At 46.7% G+C, this 14,018-nt stretch overlaps 1 protein-coding gene across 2 annotated transcripts in view; it reads right to left on the bottom strand.

The window, feature by feature from the left end:
• Window positions 1–14,018, bottom strand: part of LOC118215483 (transmembrane protein 266-like) — a 61,961-nt gene that overhangs the window by 17,165 nt on the left and 30,778 nt on the right. For both annotated transcript variants that reach the window (XM_035396343.1, XM_035396344.1), the window contains exons 4-5: window positions 3,700–3,854; window positions 828–901 (exon numbers count right to left, since the gene is read on the bottom strand). In XM_035396343.1, coding sequence (XP_035252234.1) covers window positions 828–901; window positions 3,700–3,854 — 229 coding nt within the window. The remainder of the gene's footprint in view (window positions 1–827; window positions 902–3,699; window positions 3,855–14,018) is intronic.

The raw sequence follows: 14,018 nt of genomic DNA, 5'->3' as shown, positions 1-14,018 counted from the left end.
TGAAACGTATGCTGTAGAGTAGAACAAAAATTCAGCTTGTATGTAGAACCTGAAGTAAGCCTAAACACAGTAGCTAACTATTTTCTCATTGCAGTAAAACTGGAGTCGTTGCATGGCTTGGGACCTTTCTTTCATGTTTTCACTTCTCTTTCAAAATGACATTTTTTTTGCAGTGAATAATTCCTGCTTATGGGCAGGATCTGGCAACTCAAAGGATAAACTGACTGGGGGCGGAGCTCAGTCTGGTGTTTAGACAGATGATTGCATAGCCCTGTATTCGTTAAGTGGAACCTGCCAGTTCAGCCTATTCCAGTAGCTTCGTTCCTCAGAAGCAGCAGGCTGCTGGTGTTCACAGGCACAAGCAGTAAAAACCTGAGGACTGCAGGACTGGGGCAACTCACAGGTGTATTTAGATTAAGGGACGACATGGAAAACCCACCCAATACCCTCCACCACCTGACGCCCCTCACATGCAGTGCCAGTGAAGCGGGGCATCTGCCCGCCTCACATTGTTGTGAATGGACCCAGTTAGACCCAGTTAGACCCAGTTGGACCCAGTTAGACCCAGTTAGACCCAGTTAGACCCAGTTAGACCCAGTTAGACCCAGTTGGACCCAGTTAGACCCAGTTAGACCCAGTTAGACCCAGTTAGACCCAGTTGGACCCAGTTAGACCCAGTTGGACCCATTCGGTTTCTTCATTGGCGCGGCTTCAGTTATCGCCCACGTTCCCGTCACTTTAAATAAAGCTCCGCCCACACAGCTCTGATTGGCCCCACAAGCTTAATTAGGCCGGAGTGCCTGAGGCAGGGCCTGTCGTCCGCTCACCTCTGAGAAGAACACGGAGAGGATGACGAGGCTGATCCAGTGGATGATGCTGGCAAACTGGAAAGCACTGGAAACTGCGAGCGAAAGAGAAGAGGTCAAAGGTGAGAATGGAAAAAGAAGTCAGGGTTAAACTTTGGAGCCAGCGGAAAACCTCCCGCCTCGACCAATCGTCTCGGCACGAACCTGGAGGACGTGTGATGTCTCTATTCCATCACATGACTGCCAACAACACCCTCCACAAAATGTGTCGTTACTTGTGGGGAAAGCTCAGGTTGCAGAATGCAGTTGATTTTCCCAGGAGAAGTACGTTCAGCGAAACAATTCTAGTGTTAAAGGAACACTTGTCTGGGAGACGTGTTCAGGTGCGAAATGTGCAAAAGCAGAAAGAAACACCTAGCAAAACCCCCACATTCTCACTGGGCCTGTACAGTGGCAGAAAAAAAAAACCAATATCGCAACTGAATATTGCAACAAAACTGCAACTAAAAACCCACAGGCAAATAATAAATACTACAGACAAATGATAAGCAAGTTATATCGTCTGCTGATAATGGATAAGGTAGGCATAGAGGTCAGAAATGACACAGAAGAGCCACAGACCAAGGCAGTGGGGCTCTCAGCAGGATGGAGTGAGGATTTGCAGTTGAAGTACGAAACTAATTAAACAGAAATAACTGCATAATGCAATAATGCATAAGATCGGTTTGGAGAAAGGGACAGAGACAGTATCACGGGTACAGGTTAAGACCTTGAACTGAAGGCAGGGATTTGGGCCAATCACACGGAATTAGCCGTCTGCGCCATCATGAGCCGCCCGCGGCCGCCCCAAGCCTCCATCAATTTCAGGTTGTGATCAGCCCGGGAGCCAGAGGCATTTGCATTTATACAGGCCCTCACGTTCCCCCCTCGTGCACACGGCCCCCCCCTCCCCCCACGCTGCTCGCGGTCAATACGGCCACCTATTTATCAGCCTGTTCCAGGGCCGCGCCCGGCCCATTGGCCGATTGGTCTCCCGCAGTGTTCTCCGTGAGTCTCCCTCCCGGTCTATCGGTCTTCTCCGCTCCATTCAGCGCTCTGTCAATCAGTTCATTTGTCCCCCCTGTCTCTCCCCCTCCCCCCCACCCCGCCCCCCTCGTCTATTAATCTCCAGCCTGTCTGCTTCTCGCCGTTCGTTCATCCACTAATCCTTCCTCCCTCCATTTGTCTTGGTTTCCCTCGCCTCGGTCACCACTCCATCTCGCGGTGCCGGCGAAGGCGGGAATGAAACGGCGATATATCCGGAGTGACTTGTGGCCCCTCAACCCCCTGCAACAAGCCTGAGGAATCGTTAAGGCCATAAGTCTCCACATACGACCCCCACCCCCCGCACGCGCTCGCCTGCTTCCTCTGTAATCGATGGGGTACCTCCCGACCCTGCCACATGCGAAAGGACGGTTCGGCTCCGCACTTCACACCTGGGGGGGGGCTCATTCATCCTGCAACAACCACGGTATCCCACTGACAGATACCTGTGAAAACTCACAGCTTTCCCCCCCCACCCACCCACCCGTCTCACAAGGACACAAGCTGCGGTTTTGTTCAGCCTGGCTCCCTTCTCCTGAGCTACGCACAGACCCTTCACTTCACAGATCTGCGAATGGCAGCAGTTAGTTGTCCAGGGCTGTGCGCACAGCATTCACTACACCTAGCACCTATTAACACGGCCAGCTAGCTGCAGAGGGGAACGTGTGCTAAGCACCTTTGCACAAGCTGCAAATGCACCGTCCCATCTGGGAACTAAAATCACAACCTTCTGAATACGCTTTATATCCAGTTTACAACATCACCCTGTCAGCAGTTGGCTGTTTTTGCAAAAATAAATAAATAATTAAATAAACAAATAAAAGAAAGCATGTGGCTTTTATTTTGGGATTTTTAAGCAGAAGATAGATTGAAAAGCATTACACGCAGCCCACTGGCTTTGTTCTTTTAAAAACAGAAAATCCCTGATGTGCAGACGAAGATAAAATGAAATAAGAAAATAAAAAAGCTGAGGTTTGATCTGGATGTGCAGCGATCTGCCCCTTATGGTCTCCCCCAGGTGCAGTATTTTATCCTGTAATGAGAACGACCTTCACAGAAGCCACATGCTGCACAGAGCTAGCAAATACAAGCGGATCATGTTAGTGGCAAGGCCCCTTTGACCTTGACTCACCAAATTTGCTACACAGGTCCCCCTCTTCATAAGAAACAAATTTCCCTCAAGGGTGCAAACCATATTGGTTTTGTATTCACTTTGAATTTTCTGAAATATATACAATTATACGTACAAACTGGTTTGCATGATCTGTGGTTTACACTATCTTTAGATCAAGTGCCAAGTGCTATTATAAAGAAAGTTCATGCAAAAAACCATGGTATATGATGAACCAGTGAACCTCCAGTAGACATGGCTTTGTTAAACTGCTTATGAATTCCATACAGTTTTACATAAAGTGATGCAACCTGTCAATCATGCAAAATTTCAATGTCAACTTTAATAATTTGATAATGAGCAATAAAAACTGATCCAGGATTACATTTATGGGCACTACATCGCCAATCAAATGTCTCCAGGAAGAAAACAGTAGAGTTCAAGGGTTAACATACTCACATTGTAGAAGCATTGTGTAAATGAGCTGGTAAGGGTGTATGTTTATACTCTGTGTATGAGCAGGTCAGAGTTTATAGATGCATATTTTAGAAGCATAAATGAGCAGGTCAGGGTGTATGTATATTCTCAGTGTATGTGAGCAGGTCATTATAGACACACACTTTAGAAGCATTGTGTAAATGAGCAGGATGGGGTATATTTTAAAACTTATATGAGTAGGCCAGAGAATTATAGACTCACACTGTAGGAGCTTGGTGTCGATCAGAAGCTCCAGAGCCAGGAGCAGCACCACCAGCACGACACAGGCCACCAGGAAGCAGTTGAACCCCGCGCTGAGCAGGAAGACCTGCCACAGCGCTGCCCGCCGCCCACAGCACGGCTTCAGCCAGTTCGACCTGCAGGCACAGGGAGAAAAAACAAAACACAATTTAAAAATCAACTGCTGTCAAAGGTCAGAGGTCAAAGGTCAAAACAGCCTGGGTCCTTTTTCTTAAAAAAACCCTCATCAGACATGAGATAAGAGGAAAAACTAAACCAGTATGATTGTGCTGAGCCATACAGTACTGACTCACTGACAAATGTAATACAGTTAGAAGAAAAAAAACCTTTTTTATTGAACAGTTCACTCAGCCTAAAAACTTAAATCACATCTATATGCTAAATATATTCTTGCAGTAATTCTTTCAGAGAATATAACACCAAACAGGGCCACAAAGGCTGTGATGTTCCTGCTACCAGCCAGCAGAGGGTACTATTCAATACAAAAACAAAAAGAATGTACTTTTTAAAAACCAGGCTACAAAACGTTAATTGCAGACAGGCCTAGAGTGACCTTGGTTAGACGAAAATAGTTAAACACCTTAAACTTGCAAAGCCACTCTCTCGGTGAGAAGAACTGCTAGAACACTCCATGCAACACAGACATGTGCAGCAGCGGGAGAACAGCTCTTCCCTCTGGAAGGTTATTTATTGATATTACACCATCAATTTTTATCGACGTAGTCTGAGTAAAACCTACACTTCACAAACCTCTGAATTAATTTAAGGAGGAAAATTAATGTGGCCAAGAAAAGCAGTATTTCTCATTCCCTGTGATATACCACTCTCCTCCGGTCAATGAAATTCAGAAAGAGGCCTTAATGCTCTCCTCGCCATGGCCGTGCCCAGGGGTTTGTGGAAGCACTGTGGCCACTGGGTGGATGTACACCAGGGCAGATGTGGATGCAGGTGGGGGAGGGCAGCCCCCCCAGAATCTTTGCTGCCCTACCCCCCTCCCCAAAGACAGCGTAATCAATAGAACAGTCCATTTCAGAGCAAAAGGCAAAACTGAGCTAAAAAATAGATGTTGGATGATAATCAAACTGTGCCAAACCATAATATTCTCTGGCCCAAGCTTGCACCAATAAAAGAAGCAAGGCAGGTTACGCTCCAAGCAATAAACCTGAACCCTGCACCGTGACATTAATTACAAACAATTATGTAGAATCCCCAGCCATTTAAATTATTTGCTTTGGCAGCTAATTAATAAAATTGCCATTGATGTCTGACACAATGTGAGGTCCTCTGTTAATTACTGCCGTCTGATTGGGTGGAAAGGGTAGCGGGGGAAGGGCTGAAACCTAACCAAAAATCACAGCCAATCATACCACTCCTTATTTATTACATTTCCCATCTTTCCAGCTTCGCAAAACTGCTGAAAAATGTCAGAATAGCAACCTCAACGTTTCTAAACTTTATGAAGCCTTCTTCATTTTTATTTAATCAAGGACGGCATTAAAATGCACATGGATCTACGATCAGACCATTCACCGCTACTGCACTGGCAACCCGCGCATAAACAAGCAGAACGAATATAAATCAAGGTAATTTAGCAAGACACGTCACTATGAGGTAATTAGGGCGGTTGTTGTCGACCATCTGTCCAGAGTCTTATAAGGAACGTGTGAAGGAATGATTGAATGTGCCAACCAAATGCATAATTAGCTGACGATTTACAAATTCCCCAAGCATTTAGCTAAGCATCTGGAGATCCTTTACTGAAAAAGGCCTGAAGCCAGTCCCAGCTGGTCAGTAGTACACTTCAGCAGTGCGCTGTAGTGTGTTTGGATCATCTGCCGTGTCACCCAGGAGCAACAATCAAACGCTGATTGAAAATTTACCAAACACTGATTGAACATTGATTATATCTCAGTTACGCCCTCTGTCGTTCCCTCTTATTCGCACCGCAGATTGGGTTGACTGGCATTACGGGACCTGCGTGCGTGTGCCAGGTGGAAAACCGTCTCCGTGCCCAAGACCCGCCGCTGCGGTCCAACGCTGTGGGCCACAGGTGGTGCCGGGCCAATGCCCACGACCAACACAGAAACAGGAAATGAAGCTGGCCCTCTCCACTGTGCCACCCCTACCTGCCGGTAGCCTACCACACCACCTGACCCAGTCTCATCCAATCCCCTCCTTTCCATACGCTCCACCAATCTGCTGAGGCATTGCCACTGCTAAGTTATTTTTCACCAGTCTATTTTTCAGAAAAGTACATTTTTTGTGCATCATACTCCTAAGATGAACCCATCAATCTCAGCTGGTGTATCCAGTACAGACACTGGCTGGATCTCACAACTTTTTGTCTTTTGAACCTCAACCAAATTCTTTATTCTCCTCACCAAGAGCAGCATCACATATCACCTGGTCAACAACTGTGTTCGATAAAAAAAGTGTGGAGGTCACATCTCTTAAAACAGTACATAGGGGGGTTCAGAAGTAACGGTTGAATTGAGAGGCAGATGAGATGCACAGATATGCAGAAACAGATAGAAACAGACACAGATACGCACACACACGGACAGACAGACAGACAGACAGACACGACACACGAACGTGCGCACTCCCGTTATACTTCTGAAAAAAAAAAGCCCCAGGCGATCCTAGCAAGGACGAAGCCAAGGGCCAGCAAACGCTGTCAGGATAATCAAATGACGGCATAATCACGCTGTTAGCAATCTTCTTCTTGGCTCACAGCGAGGCGGAGGGGGGTCTGTCGTCTCCAGATGGTGTCGATGCCGCGTTGATCACAACGCTGCGAGCGTGCTGGGTATGATGTCACCGCGGCGACGCGCGGAATCGAGGCTCCGACTCCGCCGTGACGAGCGACTTTGGAAACGTTTGTTTTTAACAGGTGCATGGCCAGCACAAAAACACTACTCAGTGCCATATATTCCATATTCCTCGCCAATTCCTACACCGCATAAACACAGTATGTTACACGCATATGTTAAATAAACAAAAAGGGGGGCGGGGGCGATTTGGGCTTCATCAAAATGTGACATCAAAAGAAATTGAAGCAAGGATGAGGACCCACTATATGCATTTTGTCAAAGTCTTCTCTAGTTCCCACAAGGGTGTGTGACCAGTACTGAGACAATAATGAAACCAATAATGTTTCATTTGTGGCGGATCCTGCCGGAATAGGACCCGTGACCTCTGAATTTAGAGTGCCAGTTCCAGAAACTACCTGCATGGAATCCGGCAACTTTCAAAGAGTAAGGTCCAGATAGCGTTGCTCCCCGACCCCCCCCCCCATTCCGACACCACCAAATTTACAAAATAAACACTAATACAAGCATTTTATAGGCCTGGAAACAACAGTAAGGCCATCTGCGGGGAACAGGATGCACTCACACAGTGTTCAATGGCATCCACTGATTAATTCACAAACCAGTAAATTTCAATCTGTACGGTTTCCTTCAGGTTGCCAAAGCACTGCACCAGACACGTTTTAACCAGCACATAAACATATTGGGTGAGTACAGAGTACTCTGAAACTGGATGGGTAACCAGCACATAAACATACTGGGTGAGTACTGAGTACTCTGAAACTGGATGGGAGAAATGCAAGCGAAAGAAACAATGATATTCCAGTAAGAGAGCCTCAAACAAGGATACTTCGGTATTATAACACACTACTAAAACGGATCTTTTGGGATCAAATGTTACCACAGGGTATTACAACCACGAGTCCCGCAAGAATATAAGCATTATGCAAATGAATTTAGAACAAATAACAGAAATGCTGTAAATATGGTTAGTATCTCAACAAGCCACATGACTGTTGTCTATACAAATACACAAGCAAGTTAAACACTCATTACAGAAATGGTGAAATTCTTCGTAAAGGACTTCAAGGGAATTTCATGTGCAGACCCTCACAGTTCCTCTCCCACCATTGAGAAAGATTCCCACTTATTTAGGGTGCAGGGCATGCAGTAGCAGACACAATCATGGGGCTAGCAATGATGGAAATCACATCGGTGGAATAGCAGGAAAACGGCCACATATTCCAAATTCTCAGAAATGGAATAAACTACAATATATTGTAAATATTTGTATTTTATGAGAAATATAGCAAACATATATCTCACAGAAAATTATTCAAAAAAGTAATATCTGAAATATCCATCCATTATCTATACGCACTTATCCTGGTCAGGGTTGCAAGGGGTGCTGGAGCCTGTCCCAGTGTGCTTTGGGCCAGAGGCAGCAATACACCCTGGACAGGTCATCAATCTATCACAGGGTACACACACACCATTCACTCACTATTCACTCAATCACTCATACCTACTGGAAATTCAGAGACTCCAATTAGCTTATCTGCATGTCTTTGGACTGTGGGAGGAAATGTTAGTAACATAGTCAATGTTAATATACTGCTGTATATTTTTTTTGTAAGTGCCCTTGTACGTGAAAGGGTAGAGAAGGGACTGACACTTTAACTGCAATGCAGTTTGCCCTCAACCTTGTACACTGAACTTAATCATGTTACTTTTTATAGAAAGTTATGCATTATAGGTTGGAAGTAGCTGAAATGAACAAAAAATGTGCAAACACAAAAAGAAACATCACTGTGTCCTTCACGCTTATGCACAGAGTGCACAGTGGGTGGGTCAATTCAGGCTCCATGTCTTTCAAACAGAGGAAAACTCTCCGAACAATACCTAAAAATCCTGTTTTCAAGAGCAGAGTAACAGCAACGTAGATACCTGGAGCAAACTCTTTGTGAACTATGTTTTCACTGCGTGATGTACTGCTGGCTTAAACAGCATGAGACCTGCACTCTTTACACTGGGCAAATAAGCATCTGATGTAAGCGCTGAAAACATGGCGCGTACTGGTCCTTTAGCTGCTTTAGCGCAATCTGCCGGCGCCCCTCTCAGTGAGGGGCGGACTGCTCTCGGTCTCACCCCCTCCTCTCGCTCTCGCCCTCTCCTAACGGGCCGTGAAGCACGCGGACGCTCGTCCCGTTTGTCTCTGTCGCCGCAGCGCTCAGCAGTCAGGACGGCTTCGCCGCGGCATCAATCTCCGGCGGGAGAAATATGGGGCTGCGGCAGCGCGGTGACAGGGACAGCCAACGAAACGCCGCGCTTGAGCCGAGCGCCCGCACACCTCCGCAAGGAGGCCTGAGCTCGGCGCAGGCGGGGACCCAGGTCAATACACTTTGCATGGAAGCCAGGGACCGTGAGCCAGTCAGAGAGAGTTAGAGAGAGAGAGGGAGAGAGAGAGAGAGAGGGAGGGGGAGTGAGGGGGGAGAGAGAGTGGGGGGGAGACGGAGAGGGGGAGAGAGAGAGGGGGGGAGAGAGGGAGAGGGGGAGAGAGAGAGGGGGGGAGAGAGGGAAAGAGAGAGAGAGTTAGAGAGAGAGGGAGAGAGAGAGAGGGGGGGAGAGAGGGAGAGGGGAAGTGAGGGAGACAGGGAGAGAGATAGAGAGAGAGGGAGAGGGAGAGAGAGGGGGGGAGAGAGGGGGAGAGAAAGAGAGAGAGAGGGAGAGAGTGGGAGAGAGAGTTAGAGAGAGAGGGAGAGAGAGAGTGGGGGGGAGAGGGGGAGAAAGAGAGAAAGAGAGGGGGAGAGAGGGAGAGAGAGAGAGAGCGAGAGAGAGATAGAGAGAGAGAGAGAGAGTTAGAGAGCGAGACAGAGACAGAGATAGAGCGAGAAAGAAAAGCTGAGAAAGAGACAGAAAGAGTCAAGTACAAGTTGGCAGAGAATGAAAGAGGAAATGAGGTCACCTAAAGGCCAACTCAATTAGTCTGGGTTTACAAGGAGCAAGGATGCCACATGTGATTAATCAACTACCACCACACTCAGCATTTTATTCCCTAGTGGCTTCAGAACTCACTGTTAACCGCAGCAACAGGGACCAACACATATGAACTCCAAAGAAGTTTTAACAAAAGTTAGAACAGTATTGATGCTTGCAAGACCCAAATTATTCACCTTAATGAACTGAATTATTATTGCATTCAAACTACAAATTGAAAATGTAATGGTTATAACAAACTGAATTTATGTATGCGGTTGACTCAGAGGTAGGGTAGGTTTCAATTTAATTGACTACGAGGGTAATCTTTCAGGATAACCATTACAGAAATGTGTGCCTATCCTTTATGATCAAGCTATTGATAACTGCTACCCACACCTTCACAAAGGCTGATCCAGCTGCAATCGTAAAATATAATTCATTCAATAAATCATCCAAGTCCTCCAATTAAAAAAAACACTTCGTCTATTTCTTAATATGATATAATACATACCTTATTATAGAGATATTCTATTGTTCAAACAGGAAGAGTAAGTCTTCAAACAAGTTGGGACTGCCTCGATATCTGCTGTCATAGAATGCAGACTTGATGCAATTGGACAAAACATTTTTAACCACATCATAAATTACACAAGCCAATAGAGGACTTATGACCAAGCAAAATCCATCATTTGAGTATATAATACGCTTTTCATTTCTAAGTGTATTGGAAAGCGATCATGTATTCTGCCATGGATACACTTAGTATCTTAAATTTCCCCAAATGCTATTCTCTGAACGATGGCCTGAAGTTCATCCAACAGTTATCATGTTTTCTTAAATTAGAGGTAAAAGCATTCAGGAAGTCAAGATGTATTTGAGAATGAACACCTGAGGAAATTGCTTTCGCAAGCGAATGTCAAATCAACGGCCCCTCAACAGGGAAATTTACAAACGCTCTTAACATCCAACCAAAGACTTACCCTGGGTTTCATTTTCAGAGCCACCTTCTGCACAGTCTTAAATGGACTCACTTGCAGAATGCAGAATAAGTATGACTGACATGCCCACAAGCTCTGAGGTGAAAACTGAAGGTGTGCGGTTTATAATTCACTTATGGACCCTAACCCTAACCCAACACGGCTGAGAAGAAAACAAAAAACAAGTGCAGAAAGACAACACATGAATGGATATGTACTTGCATGTGCACCCACACGCACACGCACACACACGGACGTGCACATGAAAGCATCTTTCAAAGTCACTTAGGTCTTTTTCTCTTGCCATCTTGATCCAAAATCGAGGTCAGCTGGGCCTGCTCATTATTTTTACACATAAATGGTAAATGGACTGCATTTATATAGCGCTTTTATCCAAAACACTTTACAATTGATGCCTCTCATTCACCCATTCGCACACACACACTCACACACCAACGGTGAAAGGCTCGTTGGGAGCAATTAGGGGTTCAGTGTCTTGCTGAGGGACACTCCCAGGGTGGGAGATCGAACCGGCAACCCTCCGACTGCCACAGGGTCTTACTTCCTGAGCTATGTCGCCCCATGCCACAGGTCATGATAGGAGGTTAATTGCTTAATTGTATCATTCAGGTTTTTCCTTTAATTTGTCACCCATCTGTAGATACATATCACACACACACACACACACACACACACAGATCACAGATCCATGTGCACACCCACATACTCACACGCACAGATCCATGCAGAGACAGACACAGTGACAGAAATAGCAGTGGGGGTGTGGGTGTGGGTGGGGGGGTGTGCCTCACGGCTGTAGGGGGGGCGGATCTGGCTGAGCAGCAGCCTGACAGAGACCGAACTGCAGAAGCGCACCTGACAGCAGCACAGAGCCGGAAGATTAAAGAGCGCGGCCGATCAATAACTACGAGCAGGAAGCACGGCGCCAAAAACGCCACTCAAACCACACCTACCCCCCTCAGCCCAGAGGAGAGGACAGGAGAGGACAGGAGGAGAGGAGGGGAGGGGAACAGGGGAGGGGAGAGGGGAGGGGAACGGAGCTGGGGGAGGGGAGGGGAGGGGAGGGGGCAGGAAGAGAGCAGGGGGGAGGGGAGGGGGCAGATGAGGGGATGGTAGAGGAGGAAAGGACAGGGGAAGAGAGGAAAGTGAAGGAAAGGAAAGAGGAGGAGGAAGAGAGGAGAGGATATTGTGCTTCAAACCCACACCATAGAGAACTGGGGTCAGGTTGATAAAGGGAAAGACATGAGCCAACCTTCATCACGTTTGCCATGAAGCACATCTGAACACGTCCCCCGGTTTCATTACATGACATTAGAGGCATTTAGCAGACGCTCTTATCCAGAGCGACTTACACAACTTTTACACAGCATTTTACATTGCATCCATTTATACAGCTGGATATACACTGAAGCAATGCAGGTTAAGTACCTTGCTCAAGGGTACAAAATCAGTTTCCTATCTAGGAATTGAACCTGTGAGCTTTAGGTTACAAGTCCAGCTCCGTACCCATTACACTACACTGCCACATCGTTGTCTCAGGTTTGAGCCCATCTGAAGCTTGGCAGCCACCAGCAGCCGGGTAACAGTGTTCAGGAGCAGCCCCAGCTCAGGGAAACAGCGTTCAGGAGCAGCCCCAGCTCAGGGAAACAGCGTTCAGGAGCAGCCCCAGCTCAGGGAAACAGCGTTCAGGAGCAGCCCCAGCTCAGGGAAACACTGCAGTGGTTTTTAGGGAGACGGCTCGCAGGGGGGAAGGGCTGACTCAATACCCAGCACTATGAAGTACAGCATTTAATCTTCACCTTCGCTGGGACAAAATGTATCAGATTTCAAAAAAAAAAAATTTTTTGACCGAGAGTAATCCTTTCCTCACAGCGAGAGGAAAACAAAAACAATTCCTTCCCCTCGAAGCGATACGGTGGGAGAACAAGAAATAACAAATACGAAAGGAGAAAATAACAGGAATTTCGGTATGCCGCGCGGACCTCCTCGATAATTGATCCGGGCCCCTGACTGATGGCTCTATTACACCTTTACACGAGGCTGAGTCCGGCTTCTGAAGAAGAAGAAAAAACCCAAGGAAATGCATTAGTAATCAGAGCCGTGTGGCAGAACCGCACCGTTGCTGTTGATTCAGAAAACACGATCGGCGCACGGGACTTCTGAAAAATGATTTTGGACAGCCCCCGTTAAGCTTCCCCTCGTTCCCCTCGGCCGCCGGTTCGATCCCGCCACCCGTGCCATAGTCACGAGCCTTCAGCGGCTCAATGAGGGGAACACTATAAAGGGCCCTTGAACCACTTCAAAAACCTAGCTGACGTGCATGATAAATTTCCAGGCTCCATAATAAGCCCGGCATATGAAGCGCTACCGAGCCATTCCATTCCCCCTCTCTCCTAACTGACAGCTATCAGGCTCCCACAGCTTCACTCAGGACAACCTGAGGCTAATGCAAGCTATACTGATTTCATATGACATATCAAGAGTAACGTGACACTGAACTCGTTTCTAAACTGTGGTCTGGTGACTCCTGGGGGTGGGGGGTCCCATTGAACAGCCAGCAAAATGGATAAAAATGGGCTCTTATTCACTGGGGTGTTCCTTGCCTATAGACAAACACAGGGTCAGACTAAGGCTTGCATTAGCTCCATATTAAATTTAAATTCACAGCCTGTTCCCCATGTACCAAGCCCCCAGACTTGAAACTTTTAAAACCGTTTTCCCTCCTTACACTCACCACCCCTAGTGGTGAGACCTGGGTTACTGCGCAGGGTAACTGAATCCGATGGGAAGAATGAAAAGAATGCGCAGTTCCCTTCTGTCGGTTTCGCAGAAACCCGCCTCTCCCAGTTTGCCACCGTTGGTGAATGAGAATGATTAAATCAGACAAACATTAACCAACAGCCACCAGGCCGGTATTCACCACCCAGGTTTCAAACGCTGTGGTAGGCTCCTTATCATTCATAACCTGCGGCCAAACCACCACTCTCGCAGAGCAGAAGAGGGGGGACCTGTCTGAGCAGAAAATATATGCTAAACGCTACTGACACTGTCGGATCGCAGGTAATTAATTTTACATTTGGCCACCTGTGCTACATCATTAATCATACGGTGTCCTCTGAAACGACACACTGTGCATGGGGAGCAAAATCAGAACATGTATCAGCGAAGTGCACGCTCAAATTAAAACAGTCAAAATGACCTTAAGCATATTAAAGCTTTGGAAGGCCACTCTTTTCCTTTGCAATGTGAACTGTTTTGACTATAAAAGGTTTTTATAATAACACAATTTGCCACATTGGGGTTCATTTTGTGTTCCCTGGCTTGAGAAAACCCCATTCTCTTGCTCATTTAGTGTGTAGTTTCTCATTGTAATCCTGTTACTGTTACCTGAATGAATATATTTAATGTTGCAGGCTGAGTATCTGTATGAACACATGGGTGGACATTTTGGCTCATATGACAACGCGGCCAGCAAATTAAGCTCTGTAAGGGT

Source organism: Anguilla anguilla, chromosome 16, assembly GCF_013347855.1.
Source record: "Anguilla anguilla isolate fAngAng1 chromosome 16, fAngAng1.pri, whole genome shotgun sequence".
Lineage (NCBI taxonomy): Eukaryota > Metazoa > Chordata > Actinopteri > Anguilliformes > Anguillidae > Anguilla > Anguilla anguilla.
Note: the sequence above shows the minus strand (reverse complement) of the source record. Positions and strands in the feature narration are given on the sequence as shown.